Source organism: Gambusia affinis, linkage group LG16 (genome assembly GCF_019740435.1).
Source record: "Gambusia affinis linkage group LG16, SWU_Gaff_1.0, whole genome shotgun sequence".
Lineage (NCBI taxonomy): Eukaryota > Metazoa > Chordata > Actinopteri > Cyprinodontiformes > Poeciliidae > Gambusia > Gambusia affinis.
The window spans coordinates 13,083,129-13,106,399 of NC_057883.1; the positions used below are offsets into that span (position 1 = coordinate 13,083,129).

Consider the following 23,271-nt stretch of genomic DNA (forward strand, 5'->3'; position numbering starts at 1 on the left):
TAGTGAAATAGTGTGTTTACGTTTGACTTTATTGTAAAACCAGATACAAACATCTTACACTTAAGTAATTAAAACATTTGAGGACAAAATACATTTAACTTTTAAACATATACAAAGTGAAACAAAGCTCAAGATTTCACTTGTTGCTTAGACTATCGACATTGAGCTGCTTGTCTCTAATAATCAAGTGTCCGCCTTTTTAGAAAATCTGAACATTTAGCACAAAATAACAGGCAGCTGTTTAAAACTTCCCTTTTCTGTCTGAGACAGTCCTGCCAGGCAACTTTTGCTCCTTACACTACTGCACTGTGGCACAGCGGGCAACATTTATATTTACTGATCTCCTGTTCCAATGCACAGTGTTTACACACACTGCACATCCAAAACTGGTACTCCTGGATAGGACGACCGGTCACGATGCATGTGGGCAGTTTTCCCTCAGCTCTAATGAAAAGAAAAAGCAGAACAGGTTGAAGGAATACCAGGAAACGCTGTGGCAACTTTAAAAATTCACTTCCAAGAAGATAAAGACCCCCTGTGCTCTGATATGTCATTAACATAATCGTACATACTTCCAAGGATAGTCTTGGTGTTCATTGTTTTGAGTCAATACTCTAACAATGGAAATGCCTATGGATATAATGAGGGTTTGATCTTGACACTGCGGTGTTCTCACCCCTCTGAAGAGCCCTGGGCCTCCACCACGCGGCTGTCCTTCGGGGGATATTTGGTGAAAATCTGCAGGGCCAAATCCTCGTAGAGCTGCTGCTGCTCAGAGCTGAGAGTCTCCAGAGATTCCAGCTTGATGAAGGCCTTTGAGCAGGTGCCAAAGGACCGGTTCGCTGCAGAACACAAAGCCAACAGGGAGTAGATCTCAACTGCGGGGATGATGTCCTCGTACTCACGAAGATGAAGGGCTGCAAGATGGAAAACATGAGGCAAAGTTTAGTGGGTCTACAAACTGACAAATTTCCACTGAATGATTTCCACCCATTGGATTTAAGCTTTAAACTAACTGGCTTTGTCAACAGCTGGCGAATGAAGTAACACCAGACAACATGTCATAGATACAGAAAGCTCCAATGAGTAAAAACAATTGTTACATCATCTTCATCATCACCTGGTTTAGAAATGTGTTTGACTTTAAACTAAAATTCTGATGTTTGAGACATTTAATTATTTTAGAAATCCTAATGGAGTACAAAAAGTTTATTCATGAGTGATTGTGATTATAAGTAATTCATACACCCATTAGGTTTTGGCAAGAATGAGAACAGATTGTAAGAGCAATTTCTAAGACTTACAAAGACATGATATTTTAGAAAATATAATTATTGATTATATTGCTGCTTACACAGGTTCATGTTTTCCATCTGATCTGCATGTTTCTGACTGTTACTGTAACACCATGAGGAGCTAGATGATTCACAACGGCGATTTGGGAGGAGATTTCCTCAATGAAGCATTTCAAAGGATAATTTCATTATTACGGTTTTTGAACACCAGGTGGCAGAAGACCTCTAAAATAATAATCCAGTAGTAGTCATCTTTTAAAGACAGTAGAAAATGATCTGACGAATCTGGTTTGTTATTAATAGAATCTATTCAAACTCAACAAATATATGTTGTTGTTTTTCAATGTCGTAAGGAATACCGTAATCGTTTAATACGTGTATACACATTTACATAAACATATATTGATATGCTTATAATTTTAGGTAACTGGGAATTATTCTGCACCTGTGCGTGTGGCGTTTTCTGGGTAGCCTGCATGGAGCTGCCTCTGAGCGAGCAGGAAGAAGTGATACGCTTCAGCTCCGCGCCAGGCGCTGTCGATGATGCGATTGTCTGACGACGTTGCATCTTCTTCAAGAAGGCCAGCAAGTGCGAATGTTGCCTAATTACAAATAATGATACACACAGCAGTACATGATGTTGATTCAATAAGCTTGTAAATGGTCCAAAGCAATATTTGTGGTTGAGCTTTGTTGAAGAAAACATACACTAACTACAGGGGACAGATGAAGTGCAGTAAATTTACCTCTGACTTCTTTCCTTTGGCTTTGATCTGCTGGGACGCTTTCACTTGCTCATGGTAGTCCTCAGCAAGCTGAGCTGCCAGAACGTAAAGCTTCTTCACCCGCAGAGGTCGACTCATTTTCTTCGCCTCCTTGTCTGCTATCTACAGTCAGAAGTCACAATCACACTCCACAATTCGACATTTGCAAATGAAGTGATGTTTGGTTGGTAAGTGTAGATGACAACAAACAAACAACTAACAAACTGGAGCTGCGAGGAGCCTGAACCAATAAGAGATTTTGATCTTAGATTAATTCATTGTTATTCATTATTAAAATAAAAAAGAATGTCATCCAAAATGTAAAAACTTCCTGCTTGAACAGACTAAAACAGAGCCAAAAAAACCCAATAAACCCTGAGCCTGGAGTTCTTCTAGCAGCTCATAAATCTTATTTGTGGCTTAGTAAGTTTGTGTCAATTTTGGCCAAATCTCACTCAGCCAACGAGAGATAAAACTTTAAGCCCACCTTAAACATGAGTTTGGCTGCATCAAGAAAGTGGTGAGCTTTCCGATAAAGTTCCACTGCTTCCAGAGTTTTATTTTCCTCCAGAAGATGAGAGGCATATTTGGAAAGGAGAGATTTTATCTCCTTCATGTTGTGGGCTCTTGCCAGTTCCACGGCTTTGTTCCACTGATGGAAAAAAGCAATAAAAGAGAAAGAACATCAATTCCTTTCTTAATTAATCAATGAAAAACATATTTATAAAATAAACCTTAAAATTTCCTAGAGGGCTGCTTATAAATAGAAGATTTTATTAAATTAAAAGCTCTAATGTTCATCGTTTTTACATTGTGTCCAACTAAAGAGCTATTCCAGCAAAGATAAAAGTTTTAGAGCAGGATTCACACTCAAGAGCCAAATATCTATGAGCGGGTGGGCAGGAGGATCCAGGTTGGCTGATCTTGTAGGATCCGTGCGTCACTCGGAAACTCCGGCGCCACGGCTCATCCGTCTGTCTCTCACCTGGTTCAGATGGACGCATGTGTCCACCGCTGCTTTTGGCTGGTTGGACTTCAAGTAGGCCTTCACAGCCTGTTCACACATCCCCACTGTGGCAAACATCTCTCCGATTTCCTACACACAGATAGGCAATAAAACGGGATAGAATGTACATTTACAAATTGTCCAAAAGTCTGCAAATCTCATGGGAACCAAAAAAAATTATTTAAGTTTGGCGCACCGGTAATAGTTTATGATTTTCAGGGAGGTCTGCAGCAAGCTGCTCAAGGCCATTATAGTCCTCCAACTTGTAGTAACAATCTGCCAGCCTCTCTTGGTTACGCCCCTTAAGGTAGTATGGGACTGCCTTCACCCTTTAAAGGAAGATGTATAAAAGTGAGAACAATGATTCAGCTCCTTTTAACCCTAAAGAAAAAGAATTGAACGAAATAAGGGGTGGTGGAGAGAAATCTTTTTGACTACTCCCTTCTTCAATTGTTTCTTTTCAGAATCAAATTTTTCCCCATTTGCCTCCAAACTAAGACATCATAATTCTTTAATTACACAATAATCCACAAAGAAAACTTGTTTTTTGTTGTCACTGGTTCTACTTGAAATGCTACCAACAATTAGAAGATGAAAACTAGAATTAAATACCACTTCTGTCTGTCAGCAAAGTAATCTCCAATGCCATTATTAGCTTGAGCAAGCAGAGCGTCATCTGAGTATCCAGAGCCTGTGTCGAGAAGCTGCAGAACCTTGAACCAGTCTCCCAGCTTGATCCTTAGGTTGATGGCGAGATCTCTACAGAGACAGGCACTGTCACATATGAGTTACCGATTCAAAGTCAAGAGAAGTTGGCAGAGAGTGTCTTGATGTACCTCCGATCCATATGCAGATACATGGTTTCAGCTTCCTCAAATCTGCCGAAGTAGGCAGCCACTTCGGCTTGTTTCATGGGCTCGCTCTGCAGGTTGCCCAGGCGCTTGACAAACTGAATGCCCGGGTAGTCTTTGCAGCGGACAAACGCCTCCTCGGCTGTCTTCAGATCTAGTTTTTGTAGGGCTGCCTCGGCCAGCAGATGCCTGGTAGGTTAGCAATGAAACTATGTTAAGTTGCAAAGATTAGGGATACATAGCATGAAGTGCATGCATTTAGAACTAATTCAGTTCAGTTTATTTATTGCTGTCCAAATCAAATGCATACATTTCAAGATTTATGAAACAATTCTTCAGTGGAAAAGCCTATTATTTAATATTAATAATAGTCTTACTGTCACAGATGGTGACTAATACATAAGGAAGGCTGGTTTTGTTGTTACAACCAGTTTTTGAGTGATCCTGCAAGAACTGACACCTGAACCAAAGAACACACAATTGCAAACACTCACACACACCCCTGTTTGTACTCATATGGGAGCTAGACGTTTCTGTTGGTAGGGTAAAGAAAAGTTCAAATACTGAATATTATGAACCTTTTAAAAGTGGATTTGCTTTTCACCTTTAAGATTTTTACAATCTTTTCACTACAAAAAGTTGACATTACAGTGTGATCTACATTTCTGCTCCAAAATAGAAAAGTAACTTATAAACATCAACGAAAGAAATCTGGGAAAAATAATTCCAGCACCGTATTAAGATAAATTCACCAGAGTCTTGGGTGAGGATTGTCTTCAATGAACTGTGAAGCGTCTTCAATGCCCACTTTCTCAATCAGTGCTCTGCTGTCTCTCAGGGAGCGGATTTCAAAGTTAAAGAGGTTGTCTTTATTTGGCCGCTCTGGATTCTGCAAAGAAACAACGCAAGATCATCTGATAATTGTGCATGGACTGAAACTTCTATGGTCCATAATTCTAGTTATGTCAAGAAATGTATATTTAGCTGTTAAATGTTGACATGTTATATTTAAATAATTTTGTGACCACATTTTAAGTTCACAATGTTCAAAATAAAAATAAAATAAAAAGTTAATAACCATTGTGATTATTTCTTGTCCTAAATACTGTAGTTTACCTTCATAATCTCATCAAGCAAAACTGATTTGATTTCCAGATCCTCAAAGTTGCAGATGTACCCAGAGGTTTGAATGGGCTCCTGTTCCAGATTCAGAGATGTGTTCATATATTTTAACTGTAAATTAAACAGCTGCATACTTGTTCTGATCACACTCAAAAACTTACTTCCGGGTCAAGGTTCCTGAACACGTACATCCTGGTTTTCTCCATCACGGCAAACAAATCCGGATTGTCATTTGCCCACTTCAAGTCCCAGACATCTTTGCGCTCAAACTTGGACGGATCTCCTGCAGCGGCCTGGTCTCCTGTCCCCTCGCTTCCGGCAGGACGAACTTCCAAGTCCAACAAAGTCAGCAAGCCCGAGATGTCAATTATGGCGAGACGACTGAAGATGATGATAAATTATGAGACTTAAAATCAGAAATATAATGTTCTTCTTAGATTATTGTTAAAACTTGTCTTGGCTTATTCTGCAACGCAGCAGATGACAGCTAGTGGTTACCTGGAGTTGCAGTTTAGAGATAGATAATGAGCTCGGCTGTTTGAGGAATACTTCTGGACGAGGGCTACATTTGGAAGAGTGTATCTCTGGATGACACCGGACTCACGCCCCTGTAACAACAAACACTTTTTTTTTTTACAAAGATATGTTTTTACACATGTGTGACGTTTATTTCAAAATTTTAAACCAGTGAGACAACAAGCTAACTAACAGTACAGAACTATGGCTTCGTCTCATTGAATTGACTTCCTTTCTTCTATTAAACAGAAATGTACATACCACTATCAGGGTTTTATCTGTTGCTGTAATGCAGCAGATGGGATCTCGAGTTGTCTGTTGGAAAAAAAAAGCTGAACAAATCAACAAGTAGTGTAATACTTTTTTATTAAAAGTGAACTCTTTGTTTTATTTGTCCAGCCATGTTAATTACATAAATAAAATCACCTTTAAGTGCTTTTGTTATCTTGAGATAGAAGGAAGGCTGCTATTTTGAAAAGCTTTTAGTGGAAGCGGGAACTTTACCAAGCTGGGACTTTTGAATGCACAAATACTAAAGAGGCAAAACAAATATATCTTACTGCAAAGGTATTTGAAATATCTGGATCATCATCGATGCCTCCAGATGGATTGCTGTCGATGTGATAGAACCTGCAGAGAGCGGAAACTGGGCACGTGAGCAAGAGAAAGCACACAGACAAGGCGCTGCCGTTCCTCGGGTGTGATCTTTGGTCTGGGTGCGAGGCTAGTCTTGGCAGTGCAATAAAACACAACCATGCTGTCTGGAACCTCAGTGATATTTCATAAGTGAATGAATCCTTTTCACTGTGCTCTCAGGGCCAACACTTTGCACTGTAATGATGAGCCAGTAAAGCAGAAAATAGTGCTGTGGTACTTCACTGTAAGCGTTCAGTGACGGGTTGTGTAGAATGCAGAGATTTATGAAAACATGTTGTTTTGTTTGCTAAATATGTATGTAAACCTTGTGAATATAAGGGTAAATGTAAAATGTAAATGTCTGGACTCACCTCTCCCTGCCCCCTTTCTTGGTTCTGGTCACTTGGTTGATCTCCAGGGCGGTCAGTTTCTTTGCCACTCTGTATTGCCACAGATAGAAAGCTTCTTTGGAAGCAGTAATGACGTGTGTCCTCGTCATGGTAACAAATAGTGGATCTAACCAGAAAGAGAAAAAAATCAACATGTACAGTGCTTGGCCTTTGGCAGCTTGGAATGAAATTAAGTTGTGCCAGCTTTTACTCTGTTATTTTAAGATTATGTGGGAAAAGCACTCATATACATCCAGAACTTTTCCATATTTCGTCACGAACCACAAATTGTATCCAATATATTGAACGGAGATTGTATGCATTCAATAAACACATAATAGTGACACAGACAGAAAATGAGGCATGGTTTTCAAACTCTTCACAAATAAACCTCTTGAAAGCATGCCAAGCACACATTAGGCTCCCTTTACTTTGGTACCCCCAAGTGAAACCCATTGCAACCAACTCCCTTCAAAAGCCGTGTAACGTGTAAGTAGTGGACAGTATTTAATTCGATCTCAGTATTGACACAGTCGGTCTGTGAAGGATGTTCTCAAATCTGACTGATCCAAAATTACTTTACAAAGAAGAGTGGGCAAACATTTGTTGAACTGGTAAAGACAGGCAGCTGTAAGCAAAGAGAAGAGATTGTATCTCACGAGGGCAAAACACACATAATAACTTGTAAAAAAAAAAAAATCTTTAAAAAATTTACAAAGCACTTTACTCCAAACTCTTCTTAATAATTTGAAGAATTAGTACTAAACTAACCGATGTCGATGTATTTGGAGTCCAGAGGAGTACCAATAGAATTGCAGAGGATCAGGACGTACTGAAAAATACACAGAAGGTTATTATATGACCTAGATACCAAGACAGATTTTAGTATTAGATATCAAGACAGATCTCGTACTATTTTGTAGTACGAGATTTAAAATCTAACATTACCCTCGCAAGATTCATGGTTTCTGATCCGACATCATCCTGTAAAATCAGCAAATTAGAAGAACAAGATGAAGAACATTTTCTAACATTAATCAAGTCACTGAGACTAAACAGAGCTTTTTAAAGTGATAGTAAAACCAGAGTCTTGTTTCTTTATCACCTGAGGTTGTTTTTCATCGGTCTTGCTGGCCAGGATGCAGAAGTCCCCCGAGGTAGTGATAGAAGTTAAGTTCTTGACATATTTCACAAACTTCTCGTTGTTTTTGGTGTCCCAGTAAACTACACAGTACTCCTGGCGCTCTGGCTTTGTGTAGGCGTACACCACGGTGCTGCAACAGTAGCCCCACTAGTGGAACACAAGAAAACGTGTGAGAAGAATTAAGCAAACCATCAGGATCATTTCAGTCTGTCCTCAAATCTCTTTACTTCTCTTGATACTAAAGACTTGCTGAGTAATTCAGACCTAAAGTTAAGTCTTCCTCTGAAACAATTAATCCAAGTATACTTTACCTAGAAAACTTGAAAAATGCTTATTGTTTCAAGTGTCTACCACAAACCATCTGCCAGTATTAATAAAGAGTGTTAGTATTTACTTTGTAATCTGGCCTTATGTTGGCAAAGTAAATGTAAGAGTCCACAGCCAGGGCGATTCGCAGGCCTCCTCCCTCCCATGAGATCCCAGATAAGTGCTTCCCGGACACTTTCAGAGTTCTCAGATGCTGCATAGAAGCAATCACCAGGAAAAGCATTGAAAGAAACATTTTTCAACCATTTCATGAGATTTTTTTAACCCCCCACTTGTAATGCTTTTTGAAAAAGAATAACTATATTGGTGGTTATTATCGTTATATTACTTTTCATATTTAGTAATGCCATTGATTCTACCGTAGACTTTGTGAAGTATAGAAATTATATTTTATACTATACTGTTTTGATATGCACTTACCTCTCCAAAGGGTGTGTAGAACTGCACCACATTATATTCTTTGTCCATATTTGTGGCTCTGAGGGAACCTGCCACTGCCAGCACACTGCCACAGTGGTTCCACTGGATACCGATAACACTCATCAGAGTATCGATATATACAGGGTCTGAGAATAAAGTAGTGTCAAGTGGCTGTTAGAAAACACATTTTTCTCATTCAAAATCAAGGAGTGAAAAGATTTCCGGTTGCTCACTTTCATCATTTTCATAGCGCATGATCTGACACCTTCCATTGTCGAAACAGATGGCAAGGCAAGGACAATCCGGCTCACTGTAACCCCCAGCTCCTGCATACCAGTGGATTCCAGCTAAACTGACAGCTCCGGTTGCCCCGGCGAGGCAGCTGATGTTCATTTTCATCTGAGAAGTAACAACATTTAGAGTAAGCAAAAAGCAGACCGTGAAATTATTATAAATTTTTTAATTGAGAAAGCATTCAAACAGTGGGTTAATGTCACAATCGTTCTCATCCACAAGATCTCTTATAACCCAAAGAAAGTGTAACTTATTAATGTTCTTCCATGACAACATGAAAGGCTGAAGATTGTGCAGTTCAACATGGCCAAGTTTTACAATATATACTCCATTTAAGTTCACACACTCACAATGAAGTTTCCTTGATTGTCATAAATATGTACTTCGCCGTTGGCCATGCCGAACAGCAGGATCTTACTGTCAGGAGACCAAGCAACATGAGCAAGTTGACTCCCTTTCAACTCCTTTCCCCAGATCCGGTTGCCTACAAATGATACAAATACAAAATGCAAGAATCATATTGAAGATGTTTATATCTATTTGTTCATAAATCAATTAATAAATTTGCTACAATAAATTAAACAATGTAATCTAACTAAAAGGGAACTTTTACAACCTTAATGATACGTATTGTTTTCACTTAGTAACAGTACCATCCACCGATCCAACAATGACGGCCCCGTCTTCATACACAATGCAAATCTTCTGACCGTCAGCGTTCCAGCTCATGCTCCTCACTACTGATTTGTTCCTGTTGTTAATCATCTCCTCGTACCATGCACCTGGGGACACAACAAAGGCTGACAACTAAGTAACACAAATTCGCTACAAAGCAAACAAAATCTTATTTTGGCTGCTGTCCTCACTTTTGTACAGCATCCACACAATAATGAGTCCATTCTGGTCACTTGTTGTCAGTTTTTCATTCCGTTCATTCCAGGTCACTACCTGCACTGCACCTAAAGGTGTTTCAAGTACAAAAAAGGAGATCATTTTTATTTTACTCATTTTTATTTGGATACTACAATTGGTATGAATATTAAAACATTAACAAATAACATTAACAAATTAAAGACAAATAATAAAAATGCCAAAAAAACAAACAAAAAAAACAAAAAAACACATGAAGCAATGATGTTTAAATTTCAAAAATATATTTTAGAATAAAGTGCTGGATTAAAACAAACATAAGGAACAAACCCTATTGGCAGTACATCTTAAGGAGAAAGATATTGTTTTGCAAAATGTCCAACTACTGAGTCAGATGAAACTTATTCTGTTATACTATGATGCTAGATGTATTCAAAAAGTATAAATATCACCCCACAAAAAATTCTTAGGGAGCATTTCTTTTAGCATGTAGATTAATTTCACTTCCTGCAGGAACAATCATGCAATATAATTCTGAGCACAATACTCACCACTGTGTCCTTCTAAAGTCTGATTCATGGACAGGTTGCTGGGGGCAGCAAGACCTTTCAGTTTACTGTCGTCTAAAAGACAGTAAAACCATTAATGAGATGATTTGTTATTTATTGTGAATTGTACAATATTAGGGAAACATATATTACTGGTAACAATTTGTGATACATAAATACCCTTTTTTGCCTTCACTGGCTTCTTTATTTTCTGTGATCAGAATATTAAAAAAAAAATCTAATGTGACTGTGAAATTAATAGTTGTCCATTTTATTATGAGAATGCAAAACAAAATGGGGTTATAATGACCTACCATTAAATACACTCAAATCAGTTCTTTGCTTTATGGATTTTTAAAAACAACAGTTTTGATCAATTTTCTAGTACATTTAGCATTAACAGAACAACGGAAGGTCTGTCCTATCGATAGAGTGGTACCACTTGTGCTTGTAGTGACTGAACATTGAGAGACCTGGGGTAAGCCTATTAAAGTTTCAGCAGATTTCTTTTAAACTGTAATGGCTATTGTTTTATTTCCCCATAATCTCAGTCACACAAATGTTACGTAATATTTCATAAATACACTCTGACACATACAGAACATTAATCCTTACTGCCATTACAACAGGTATTTAACTGAAGGTTGAGTTTTTGTGGATTAAGCAAAACAAACTCATGCATTATTAGGTAATAATGTTGATATAAAACAAACTCTCTCTATTTTTTTCTATAAGTGATATGCAAAAATTTTCATACCTCTTCAACTATTAAATTTTTTGCATAAGGTGAAATTTACTATACACTTCCAAATATTTCAGTTTTTTTGAGAGGTTTTTGTTATAAGGTCTCCAGATGCTTTCCCTGTCCCTGCTTAAGAAAAGCATCTATGCCGCCACCATTTTTATTTTGTACCATCAGATTGTGCTCAAATTGCTAGATTTCAGCTTTTTTGCCTCTACATGACATGTTTTGTTAACTAGTGTTCTCCAAAAAAACCTTCTTTCGATTAATTGGTAGACTGCAAGGAACTGAAAGCTACATAACATATATAGTGTGAAACATTATCTTATCGAACTAAATTCTCCATAACAGCTATTTTCCTCCTTGATAACAGAATAGAGTGATTCTAGTTCTATTTACTGCTCTTTATCTGTTTCCATCAATGCCTATTCTCTAATTGTCTCATGTACAATATCATGTCATTCTTTCTCTTTCATATATTGCACAGCATTGGAACATATTTTATATTTTTACTACAGTTGTTCTTCTTTCTCCCCATAACACCCACCATACCTTTAAGTCCTCCATAATCAATTCATAACATTTTATAATAATTTAATCTCTACTGATATTTTCTTGATCCTCTTTGACCCTCTAGTATTTTGTGAAATGATCTTCTTTTCTGATACTTTTTCCATATTTTCTGCAATACTTCCATCCCTTTTTTGTATTAATAACTGCTTCACCTTTTCCCAGATGAATTGCTATTCAACCTACAAAGCCTCCCCAAAACATCTATATTTCCTCTAGGAATAAAATACACACAGGTGGGCTCTATGAACAAATTAGATGACAGCAATTGCTCTGAATTTTATTTAGGAGAAAATGTTTTACAGCTGATTTGCTTGTATACGGTTAGGGTTTGTTTGTTACGGAGGTTTTTGTTGTTGTTTTATCACAGCACAAAGCAAGTAAAGCTGTAAAGAAACCAAACCCCAGTTTTAAACTTCCAACTTACCCGTTTGTGTTTCAAGCTTCAACACTCTCAGCAGACCATCTTCCCCGCCACATGCAATGAACCCCTGGTGCTTGTTCCAGGACAGGCATTTCAGATTAATGTTGTTGGGAATGGCGATCTACAGGACACAGGAACGTGGGAGGCAAGTTGTTTTCAATATGAATTTAACTGACATAGCGGTCAGTGGCTAAACTACTCACCTTTTTGCTGAGGTAAATGAACATGGTGGTTGCGGGATAATTCTAACTCTGACTTTAACATACGAATATACAATAAATATCTCGGTGAGGAAATGTAACTGTTAAAAAGAGCTAAAATTAGTCGCGTGGCCTATTTGAATGCGTCGTTGTTACTGTATCCAACACCGTTAGCTTAGCTAGATTAGCATTAAATGCCTACGAAAACAAAAGGAAACACTTTTTTTTTTTTAAACTGTGCATAGTAAAGTCACTCTTTTGTTATAAGAAATAACGATGGGTACAGCGTTTCAAAACAATTCACAGACGAAGTTTTACTGCTTTTGTTGATAGACCGGAACCATCAACGGCTTCAGCTTCCAAACGTCTCCCATGGTAACCGTAGACCGGAAGCATCAAGAATTTTGTTCTACTGGTAGTTGTAGTTTTTCTCGTAAAATTCCTGCGGCAGGACCATTTCGACATAATCGTCGAAAAGTCTTGCTCGTTTGCTTGTTGTTCTAAATTAGATTAGGCTTTGCAATACTTTAATTAATTATGAGCTAAATTTCCATCTATTTATCCCGAAAAAGGAAAAACGAAAGTAAAAAACATTAAAGCATCATAATTAAGACTTGTTTTAAAGTTAATTTGTCTGACTTCTGTATAAAATCCAATAAAATCGCTGTGCTGTAAGTTATTTTTTGCGTCTAGTTTTGCATGAAAGAATTTAAACATGCCAAGGTTGGTAATTGTTTAAAACACACTGTTGTACAGAAATAAGGCAAACCTAAATTTTTCATGAACACAAGGCATTACACAAACTTTAGCATACTTTTCCTACTGATAAAACTACTTCGTTGTTTTTGTCTGTGAGTAAGAAAAATCACAAAAAATAAGTAGGACTAATTTTCCATTAATTTACATTACAAAGCCAAATACTCAACTTTGATTTTTTTGTTTCATTGTGAAGTGCAACCGCAAATTACAATGCATTTTTGGGGGATTTTATGTGGTACACCAACACAAAGTGATGCATTGATAAGCGAAAGGAGAATAAACATGTTTTTCAAAGTTTCTTTTATTAAATGTAAATTCTTTATAGAAACACCCTTTTATGCAATAGGTGCAAGTCTTTTGTTGTATGCTTCTACCAGCTTTGTGCATCTAAAATGTTGCACATTCTTTCAAAAATAGCTCAAGCTTACTCAGAATTCATGAAGATTGTGTGTGAACAGTACTTTTCAAATCATGCCACTGTCTCACTTATTTATTTAGGTTTGGACTTTGACCAGGTTATTCTAACGCATAAAATTCACTTGTCGAAACCAATTCATTATTTCTCAAACTGTGGTTGGAGTTGTTTTTCTGCTGGAAGATGAACCTCACCCAAGACTCATGTCTTCAGGCTCCAGCTGTTATTTTGCTTCAAATGACAGCACATTATCCCTTTCAAACTGCAGTGTTACTTTGTCTTGATCCTTTTTGATCACTAATGTTCTCTAGCAAACCTCTAGAGCCTTCACTCATTTATTCTGATATGAAATTACACACCATTTACTGTTAAGTGAAAACCAAAGACAGTTGATTGCACCTGATTTTATTTTAGGTAGTCAGAGGAAAGGTTCACAGTGCATTTTATACTTTTCAGCTTGTTAGCTGTAAGACAATAAAAGACATGTATCAATATCTTTGTTTTCATTTCACTGGTATGTGTTGGTCTAACAAATGAAATCCCAGTAAAATACAATGTAATTTATAGTTTGAAAAAGAACTACATTGCTTATTCGAAGCACTGTGGGTCTCAAATAACAATACACTTGTTACATAAAACATGTATTCATGAAAATATCCTAATTTTGTTAATGAAATTATCACTTTTGATCACATAGAAAAGTAGCAATAAGTATCAACAGTAATATAAAGACTATGCCTTTATAAGAGTGAAGACAGTTGTGTGGAAAACGCTGATTCATAAAAGTTTATTTTATGCTGCCATTCCCATTAGAAAACATGCAAATAATAAATGTTTTCTATTTCAATAAGCACCAAAATGCATCATTCAAATGTAGACACACAAAGACAGAAAATAAAATAACTGTTTATAGAAAATACATTTTCAAAACCTTTAGCTTCACATAATCTCTAATTAAAAGCATTGTTGCCAAGAAAACTGGGCCAAGTCTGAGTCACATTTGAACTCCCTGAACTATTTCACCAGGGAGTTCAACTATTTTCAAATTAAATAACTTTTAACTGGTTTATATAAGAAGACATAAACCCAGTCCTGTTGAGTTGTCTTTTGTTAAATGTGGGCAATTACACCAGAGTTGCCACCAATGTAAGTTTATCAGAAACACAGCAGCAGGGCAGTTTATTGTAACATTAAAAACACAATGCAGATTTTCAGACATTAGGAAATAAAAACTTTTACAGAACATGATATTCTGTAACACTAATTGGAATGAAAGTGCTGACATTTTTCCTCTAGTTCCTCTTTGTTCTCAATGTTGGAATGTGCCTTCAATGTCGTTTACTTTGTCTGAAAGTTCAGAAAGTGAACAAACAGTCAAGGAAATGCAAATATTTTATGGAAAAAAGTGCAAATTTAATGTAAAAATATAGAATAATATGAACTGATCTGAAAGATTGTTGTCTTTAAAACCAATTTATGTTGTAAAATGTAATCTAAATATATGGACTCAAAAAAGGATATTTTTCCTGGTGAGCTCTTGAATGGCTGACTGCACTTTTTTCTGGAATACAATTTGAGCTTCGCACATGCAGGCATCTTCTGAAATTTCACTCCTCATTTCCTCTGAAACAATAAAAACACATATCTGACAGGGGCAGAAGACATTTTTGATCATCATATGCTGGGTATATGACATAGCAGATACAAAGTTGATATTGGAATCAGAGATCAATGTTAGATGAAATTGAACGTGTTATTCAATATAGGGTGGCTCAGATTGCACACACAATAGATTGGGTCTGTGATGATTTTAGTTTAAGACAAAGATTAGTAGTTTTTCTAAAATGTTAAAAAGTGTAACCAATTACGACCTTAACATGCTTACTTAATGAGGTCCACCTTAAATGGGATATTAAGACAAGAAGCATTTATTAAATGAAAAGACAACCAGACAAATATAAAAGCAATGTATTACTAACAATGCAAAAAAACTAACATTTTAATAGTAAAACGTTTTCCTACAGAACCCTTGTGCAGAACCACTAAACATACTGTTTACCAGTTTTCAATCTTTGTGTAGTTATAAACAAAACACATTTTAATTTAAAAGTGCAGAAATGAGTTAAACCCAAATAGTTTTGGAGTCGTTCCAGGAAGTAAAAAGCACAGCTATTGACCCATTTTGGAATAAAGCCAATAATAATTTTTCAACTAATGGGTTAAAAATAACTGAAATCAAGTACATGGTGCAAAAATATTAAGACTACATTGAACTGCAAAGTCCCTGTTTGAAGTTAGGTCTTTCTGTAAAACAGTAACTGCAGTAACTGTTTGTAAGGTTTTGTCACTCTCTTAGATTGTTGTGTAAGGATTTCTTTTCTCCAATATTTCTTCAGATTGTTTAGATTTGCAGATCTTTGTTTATGCACAACTCTCTTAAAGGGCACATGCTGCTATTTAATGACACAATCTAGTAACTATGTTACCTGCAGAGGTTATAAAAATGCAAACATTAAATATGACTTTGTAATCTGACACCTTGAAATTGGACCTCTGTTCCTTTCCAACATTCCACCTTCAACAGGAAATCCCAACAATGCTTCTGATTTTGTCTGTAGGAGGGTGACTGACAGCAAGAAGGTTCTGACTGAGTTGTGCATTTTTACAGATGTCAATAGGACCTCAGGGAAGGGCCAGAAAAACTAACGTTTTCACAGATCTGTCTCATGTTATGCTGTCACAACATAGTAGGAGTCTTAACAAATATGTAAAAAAAAGTGTATATATTTTTTTTTTTTACCAAGATTAGATACTGAAACTTTAACATGATCATTCTAAATAGAATTTGAAATAACACTCAGTTTTTTGTGTAATTTCCTTGAGCATTGCACACTAACGGTAGGGGTTAATTCACTAAGTTACCAACTCCTTCGTAGATTGTACTGAGATCATCGATCCCACAGCTGAATGATGGGCATTAAATTGTTTGAACATGGCCCTGCAGCCCTTCCCTGGATAAATGGGTATCATTGTGTTAACACAGGCCTGTATTGACAGTTATGTAACTTTCAATGGACACCCCAACAGTTGTAGGGAAGCCCGTGCCAGACTGTTTATTCAGGAAATTTGGAACTCCAAGAGATCATTTATAACCAAGCAACTTGAAGCGTGAGAACAGTGTGACTTGCACACAGAAAAACTTACGTGAACATGTTTTCTGGTCTGAATTTAGCATATATCCAACTCGACATTTGCAGTTGTAAGAAGCACCGTTGTTGATACAGATATGCTGGCAGTCGTGTCCCTGAATACATGGATCCAAACCTGAAGGAAGACACTGAGTCAGTTTACTCTGCCCATAAACATGTTTTGCTTATTAAATGAATGTTTAGTCCATGACATAACTTGTGAATGTTTGAATCACATAACTCAACAGATATAAGAGAAAAAAGTCCCAGAATGTCATCTTTTTTAACATCAGACATTCAGACTTTTTGTTTTCTGGTGGTTGTTTTATTAATTTTTCCATTGCAGAAAAAATGGCAGAAATAAATGCCAGAAAATTTTAATTGTGGATGGAAAATAATCATCTGACCTATTGATTCTTTGCCCATTTATAAGGACCCATAAATTAAGGAAGCATTACCCATGCCAGTTTCTATTCTGACAACTGGCATAGTCATGCTGCATGCTTTGCAGCATGTTTGTGCCCAACTGCTTTGCAACTTTATCCCTCCAGAAAGGTAGTTTTGTTGTCGTGTTATGATGCTGGGAGCATGAAAATTATTTCACAGAACAACACTGGCATCCCATTGTGTGAAAGAGTCACAGAAAGAGTTTTATAATACATTAAACATGCAAACGAATATATATAATATATAATAGCAGACCTTGTGCTGGTGTGCTAGTGGTAGGATACATTTTGTCTTAATTTCAAAGTTAAAAGTTAACCAGTTAGATTTTAGACATAACATTTGCAGTAAAAAAAGATAATTTGGATACAGATGTTTGCTTAATAAAAAGTGTGGAAATAAAATCGCAGAGAATATTTGAAGACCTTTCTGTAGGAACAGGAGCAGATGACTAAGCAGTGGTTGCTGTTGCAACAGTGCTGTTGCTGTCTGTTAGTGCATAAGAGTGGCATTCAACCGAGATAACGTGTTCCAGTGCCAAGTTGGAAACCAAAGGGGATTAGCTGATTATTGTGCTCAGTGATAAAAGTGCCTAAAAAGCTAACAGTGTACTTCTATGCACTTGCAAACATTTTAGCATCAAAAGTATACAAATAGATGCCACCACTTTTTCTTCTGATGCTTTACCACCTTGAAATCTGGAAAATATACACTTCTGGAATTTTCTGTGAAAATCAAGCTGGATTTTAAGTGAAATAAAAATGAATTTGCTTACGTGAGCATGTCTTCCTGTCCATGTTGAGCGAATATCCCAGCCGACACTTGCAGACATATGAGCTTCCACTGTTGACACATATATGCTGGCAGTCATGCCCCTGAGAACATGTGTCTGAGCCTGAAAAGAAAAGGAATGAGAGACTCCTGATATCAGAAATGTGTTGGCAGCCACGTTCTGCTGCACATGTACCTGAACCTGAAATGAGCAGCTATGACATCTGTGTGCCTCAGATTAGATGCAGTGAACAACTGCTTGTCCAGAAAAGAAAAATCTTACGTGAGCATGTCTTTTTATCTGGATTCAACACATATCCCACTTGACATTTGCACATGTATGAAGCATCACGGTTTACACAGATGTGCTGACAATCATGTCCGTGAGAACATGGATCAGAACCTGAAAAGAAATCACACATGATCCAATATATATATATATATATATATATACACCTGACACTAAATGTAAGAATCAATATTCACAAATAACATTTTGAGACACAAATATTATAGCTTTGTCTTACGTGAGCAAGTTTTCCGGTCTGCATTTAACACATATCCCGCCCGACACTTGCAGACATATGATGCATCACTATTTTCACAAATATGATGGCAATCGTGTCCAAGGGCACATGGATCAGAACCTGGAAAGACACAAATTTGCATGACAAAATATCTAGTGCTGCAATGAATTCTAGCCTAACAGACGAAGAAATTAAAACAAGCGATGCAAAGCTTTAATGCAACAATAATCAAAAGGAACAGTAGGCATATGTTTAATAAAAGGAGTATAAGTTAAAATATTTTGCGATATTGGGATTTACTCAGTTTTTTTAAAAACATTCTCACACAAAAATTCTGCATATGTCTATATCCCTGTAAAACCTCAGCATAGACACCAGCAAAGCATACTAAACGTGGCTGTAAGTTTCCTTACGTGAGCATGTTTTGTTGTCTGCGTTCAACAAATATCCTTTGTGACACATGCAAACATAAGAATCTCCACTTTTGACACAAATATGTTGGCAGTTATGTTCTGAAGAACATGCATCCAAACCTGCAAAGAAAAACTTCCACATTAACACGCGAACAAAAGTCTCCTCTGTACAGCCAAGCTGTAATGCGGTTTTAGAAATAATGTAAATCGGCGATATCTAGAAATCTTTTGCCTGAGTGAAATGGGACAGACAAATGAGTAATTAAAAAAAAATTTTTAGTCCGCATCTAACACACATCCTACTTACCATTTGCATATGTGATAGTCACCTTTGCTGAAACACAGACATTGGCAGTCATTTGTCTAAACCGGAAAAGAGGTGCTGTCATGTTCAAACCGCTGAGTCACTTTGTACGACTGACAAAGCCCAGAAGCATGTAAAGTGTCTTGCAAAAATTTTCATTCCCCTTGAACTTTTTTACATTGCTACGTCACAAACATAAACTTTACTGTGGTGGATAAACACAATATTGTATAATTGGTAAGTGGAAAGAAATTTAAACAAGAAAAAAAAAAGGTGTGCTGAGTATATACTTTGTAAAACTAGGCTTTTTGTAGTTGAAGATGTTGTGAGGTTTGTCACACACCAGCTTTGCACATCTAGAAACATTTCTAGATTTTTCTTCGTAAAATAACTTAACCCCAAAGTAACTTTGGTTTATGTTCATAGTCATGCTGTTGCAAGGTGACAGTCCATAACAATCTCAAGTCTTTTATAACCTTTAACAATGTTTTCTTATTTGACTAAGATGTTAAGTACTCAGTACTATTTAACCTGCATAACTACATGTATTGCTTGGGTTGTTTGGCAAACACAACAAAGTAAAGACATTAACATTTATTGCCAATCCCTACTTTAAGGCATTTGCAACAGCAAGTTCCAATTTTGCATCTACAAGCTGAATAACTTGAAGACCTTTGACTTCTGAGGCAAACTGGGACTTAAGACCCCTGTTCTTTGAAAATCAGAAAATCTATCACTGTAACATAGCTGTAACCACAGCTGTAACATATGAGCTATTGAAAGAATCAAATGTTCTTACGTGAGCATGTTTTCTTGTCAGTGTTCAACACATATCCAGTTCTACACTGGCACATGTACGAGTCACGGGTGTTGACACAAATGTGCTGGCAGTCATGTCCCTGGGTACAAGCATCTGCACCTGAAAAAAAGTCATTCACACATCAGGCTGAGATAGTTTTCCAGGAGGAAGACGATGATAAGGATTTATAAAGTTCCACCACCTAACAGTCTGTGTTTTGTTTGTCTGTTTCTTTATGCAAATTCACAACTGGATCACCCTGCACATATTTGACAAGTACCACGAAGACGACAAAGATCAGGAAAGTCACTGTTATACAAACTAAAAAGAAGAGGACTCAATATAGAACCTTAAAGCACACCAAGATTTCTGTCAACAATTGTAATTTACTAGAGCACTTTTTTACTACTTGGATATAATCTTAAAGCTAATTAACAAAAGGCTTGTCTGTACAATATTTAGAAATAAGATTTATTTTTATTCTTACGTGAGCATGTTTTCTTGTCTGGATTCAGGATGTAGCCAGGGCGACACTTGCAGATGTACGAGTCACCACTGTTGACACAAATATGCTGACAGCTGTGTCCTTGATCACATGGATCCAAACCTAAAAGGGAACACTTCACTGTCTGATTGGCTTATGCTTACTAAAATCACAGTAAAATCAGCTTTTCTTGTATTGTTTGGTTAGTCTGTGAGTATTTGGAAAATCTGCCACATGCAAGCAAGCTTGTATGATCTTTGTTATTCAGCTGAAGAGATGTTGCATTTATCTTATGTGATTTGAATTTTCAGTATTTGTAAGAATATTTAAGTAGTTCAGTGTCTTTAAATTCCAATTACAGCCCATCCTTATATGAGCCATGCAGTCAAATAAAAAGTGAATCCAAGCACAAAACTTGTCTTCAGTAATGATTTCACCATTGCAGTAAAACACAAGTTGTTCACACCAAAACCCCAAAATACTCTTTATTACACATTATAAAGGGGTAAATTATACAATTTAGCTGCAAAGTAAAGCTAAAAATGAAATAGGTCCAGGAGACCAGTTAGTCGGGGTATTTGAGCTAGTGAATGTCATCATAAGAAATGTATTTAGTACTTAGTCTTCAGCACAGGTCCAAGCTAAGTATACATTAGCTTTGATGAAGTATGGTTGCTTAGCTGAGCTATATGTATAAAGCATATTTTCCTTAAAATATTGTAAAAAGATTAAAATGAAATGTTTTAAGGTATTGTTTAAAATTTCTTTAGGAAAGTGGCTGTGTTTAATCAAGTTCTTCTAAACACAAGAGAATGAAAGAAATGTCCTACTTAAAAAATAATGCCAACAAAAAACTTTTCTCATGCTTTTTTTAAAGCTCTAATTGCAAAGCAGTTGGCTTTAGTGAGTTCCTGCTTTAGACGACTTTTTAATGGCTTGCAGTACTTATTACAGCAGTAGCACATTTCTGTGAACAGAATAGACAGCATCATATTAAAGAATGTGGTCAGAATCTGAATCGTCTCTTCTTTAAGCTGGTTAGTGTGGAATTTATTATTTATGCTTAATGCTTACTTCAATAATACTACTCAGTGTTTTCACGGTTGCTGGATATCTTTTCAGTAGCATGTCCAATTAGTGATAAATTAGTGGTTGCCTTTGTGTTGTACTTAAAATTAAAGAAGAGGACCACTAGCCTTAGAATGAAGATCCTCTCTATGGTGCTGCCCATATGCTCACAGGTGAATAGAATGGGACCGATCTGACATACCGTTGTTCCCTTCACTGTCACGCTTATTATCGTCTTTCCTGCCATATAGGCCTAGTCCGTTATCAATATCTGCACTCCCATTATCATCATCCTTACCACACAAAGTTTCCCTAAACTTAGACGTAAGCTTCTCGATCACACCATAGGTCTCCACATAGAAGACATGGTCATCATGTGGCTGGCTGGCCATAAGTTTCAGGGAAGCCATATCAGCTCTGTCAACTCCCACTGCATAGATTTCAATCCCAGATGCTCTGGCTGTGGCTGACACCTCCTCCACCTTGTCCTGAGGTCTCCCATCAGTCACTATAATAGCCACCTTAGCAATGTTCTTGGAAGAGGATCGGGCCCCGGCCTCCTTGGTGAAGGCTTTTTCCATGGCGGTCCTGATGGCCATGCCTGTCATGGTGCCTGAAGCTAAGGGCTCAACTTGGCCGAGTGCCTGCTTCACAGAGGACTTGTCAAAAAAAGTGTTGAGGAGAAACTCAATTTTGACGGTGCTCGCATAATTAACGAGGCCGACACGAGTGGCATCTCTGCCAATAACCATGCTGTCCACCATGTCCTGCAGGAACTCCTTGGCCTTTTTAAATTCAGCAGGGCGCACACTGCGGGAACTGTCTATGATGAAAACCAGGTCAATAGGGCGATTTTTGCAATTAGTTCTTATTCCTGTAAAGGAAAAAGAAAACAATTTTATTAGATTCATTTTCTGTTCTTTTTTTGTAAGCAGAGAGAAAAATATTCTTATAAGGAAAAGTGAATTAGGTTTTTTGGTAGCTACTTTTGTTTTGACATTTGTGTTTCATGGGTTCTTGTTTATTTGATTGATTTTCTTATTTTATAACCTTGCAGCATACATGCACTGTATTTGCCATCACTGGCATCCATATGTATTTTTCCAAGTTTTTTTTGTTGTTGTTGTTGCATAAGCCCAATAACAGAAAAAAGACAAATGTTCTAACATTATATTTGATTTTACTGGTTGGTTAATTTTCCTCCAGAAATTATATTGAAAATATGTTCAGTTTAGCACAAAACAATAAACAGATTATATATATATATATATATATATATATATATATATATATATATATATATATATATATATATATATATATATATATATATATATTGTAAGAAAAAAAGACATTTCACATATTTTTCTGTATACAGTTCTTATGTTGAGATGTTCAGTATCTGAACTGCTACTGATTGTTGCTGGAGAATCTCCAGCAGGCTGATGGTGCAGCTTTACGCTGAGATGGCTTGGACCCATGAAACTAAGACTTATTGCTACCAGTTTAAGAAAAGTGTGTTTGTTTGAAGAGAGTTAAATAGTCCAACAGACTTATGCATCAAAATTGGAGTTGCATTATTATTTTAAGTGCCAATAAACCAATAAAAATTTCTACTGCAATCGGATGTAAAATAAACTCTACATATCTAAAACCGCATGGTCTAGTTAAAATGATAGAAAAAGCCCAACCTGCGTCATCTCTCAGTTTCTCGTGCCTCAGGTAGATGTCGGCATCTTTCCGCGCGCCCCGCTGCAGCAGGACACTTCTCTCGTCACCCCGCCGGACCTCCTGAAAGCGTTCCTCACTCTGCGCCTCTACAGACGTCCCTGGGATCGATGCTAAGTCCTCTGATGGGTCATAGCGCCCTGGAGACACCCGATGCTGTGACCGGGGCTGTGGGAGAGAGCCCTGAGATCCCACCGCCATGATACCAAAGACCACCAACTTCCACACTGACAAAACCATCTCGACTTCGTCC

At 37.0% G+C, this 23,271-nt stretch overlaps 2 protein-coding genes across 7 annotated transcripts; both read right to left on the reverse strand.

The window, feature by feature from the left end:
- Nucleotides 1-8: 8 nt before the first annotated feature.
- Nucleotides 9-12,493, reverse strand: wdr35 (WD repeat domain 35). Its single transcript, XM_044141885.1, has 28 exons — nt 12,122-12,493; nt 11,922-12,039; nt 10,186-10,257; nt 9,631-9,723; nt 9,418-9,546; nt 9,115-9,248; nt 8,704-8,869; nt 8,471-8,616; nt 8,118-8,243; nt 7,685-7,870; nt 7,528-7,563; nt 7,351-7,411; nt 6,562-6,706; nt 6,115-6,184; nt 5,816-5,869; nt 5,537-5,646; nt 5,200-5,419; nt 5,033-5,113; nt 4,669-4,805; nt 3,902-4,105; nt 3,678-3,824; nt 3,262-3,394; nt 3,045-3,155; nt 2,547-2,711; nt 2,042-2,182; nt 1,741-1,897; nt 677-917; nt 9-444 (listed from the first exon to the last, which is right to left on the reverse strand). Exons 1-28 carry the CDS (start codon nt 12,143-12,145, stop codon nt 294-296), a joined length of 3,558 nt encoding a protein of 1,185 aa, XP_043997820.1. The 5' UTR covers nt 12,146-12,493; the 3' UTR covers nt 9-293.
- Nucleotides 12,494-13,685: 1,192 nt separating this feature from the next.
- LOC122845614 (matrilin-3-like) lies at nt 13,686-23,265 on the reverse strand. Of its 6 annotated transcripts, none has more exons than XM_044141892.1 (12): nt 22,982-23,265; nt 21,589-22,164; nt 20,226-20,345; nt 19,739-19,858; nt 18,943-18,969; nt 18,636-18,755; nt 18,223-18,342; nt 17,979-18,098; nt 17,700-17,819; nt 16,497-16,616; nt 14,814-14,915; nt 13,701-14,654 (listed from the first exon to the last, which is right to left on the reverse strand). In XM_044141892.1, exons 1-12 carry the CDS (start codon nt 23,256-23,258, stop codon nt 14,602-14,604), a joined length of 1,875 nt encoding a protein of 624 aa, XP_043997827.1. In that variant the 5' UTR covers nt 23,259-23,265; the 3' UTR covers nt 13,701-14,601. The 6 variants fall into 6 exon arrangements, with proteins under 6 accessions (XP_043997830.1, XP_043997827.1, XP_043997825.1 ...); XM_044141890.1 differs by having other exon boundaries at nt 21,493-22,164; nt 22,982-23,258; XM_044141891.1 differs by lacking the exon at nt 18,943-18,969 and having other exon boundaries at nt 21,493-22,164; nt 22,982-23,258.
- Between the last annotated feature and the right edge of the window lie 6 nt (nt 23,266-23,271).

Coding starts and splice junctions, on each gene's coding strand:
- LOC122845614 (XM_044141890.1), bottom strand. CDS start 23,258: ATGGTTTTGTCAGTGTGGAAGTTGGTGGTCTTTGGTATCATGGCGGTG. Junction 18,970..19,738: donor TGACAAGAAAACATGCTCAC/GTAAGAACATTT, acceptor TCTGTGTTTCAG/CAAAGGTGACTATCACATAT. Junction 17,820..17,978: donor AGATAAAAAGACATGCTCAC/GTAAGATTTTTC, acceptor TTTTCTTTTCAG/GCTCAGACACATGTTCTCAG.
- wdr35 (XM_044141885.1), bottom strand. CDS start 12,145: ATGTTCATTTACCTCAGCAAAAAG. Junction 5,114..5,199: donor TCAGGAACCTTGACCCGGAA/GTAAGTTTTTGA, acceptor AATCTGGAACAG/GAGCCCATTCAAACCTCTGG. Junction 3,395..3,677: donor TTTGCTGACAGACAGAAGTG/GTATTTAATTCT, acceptor CTTCCTTTAAAG/GGTGAAGGCAGTCCCATACT.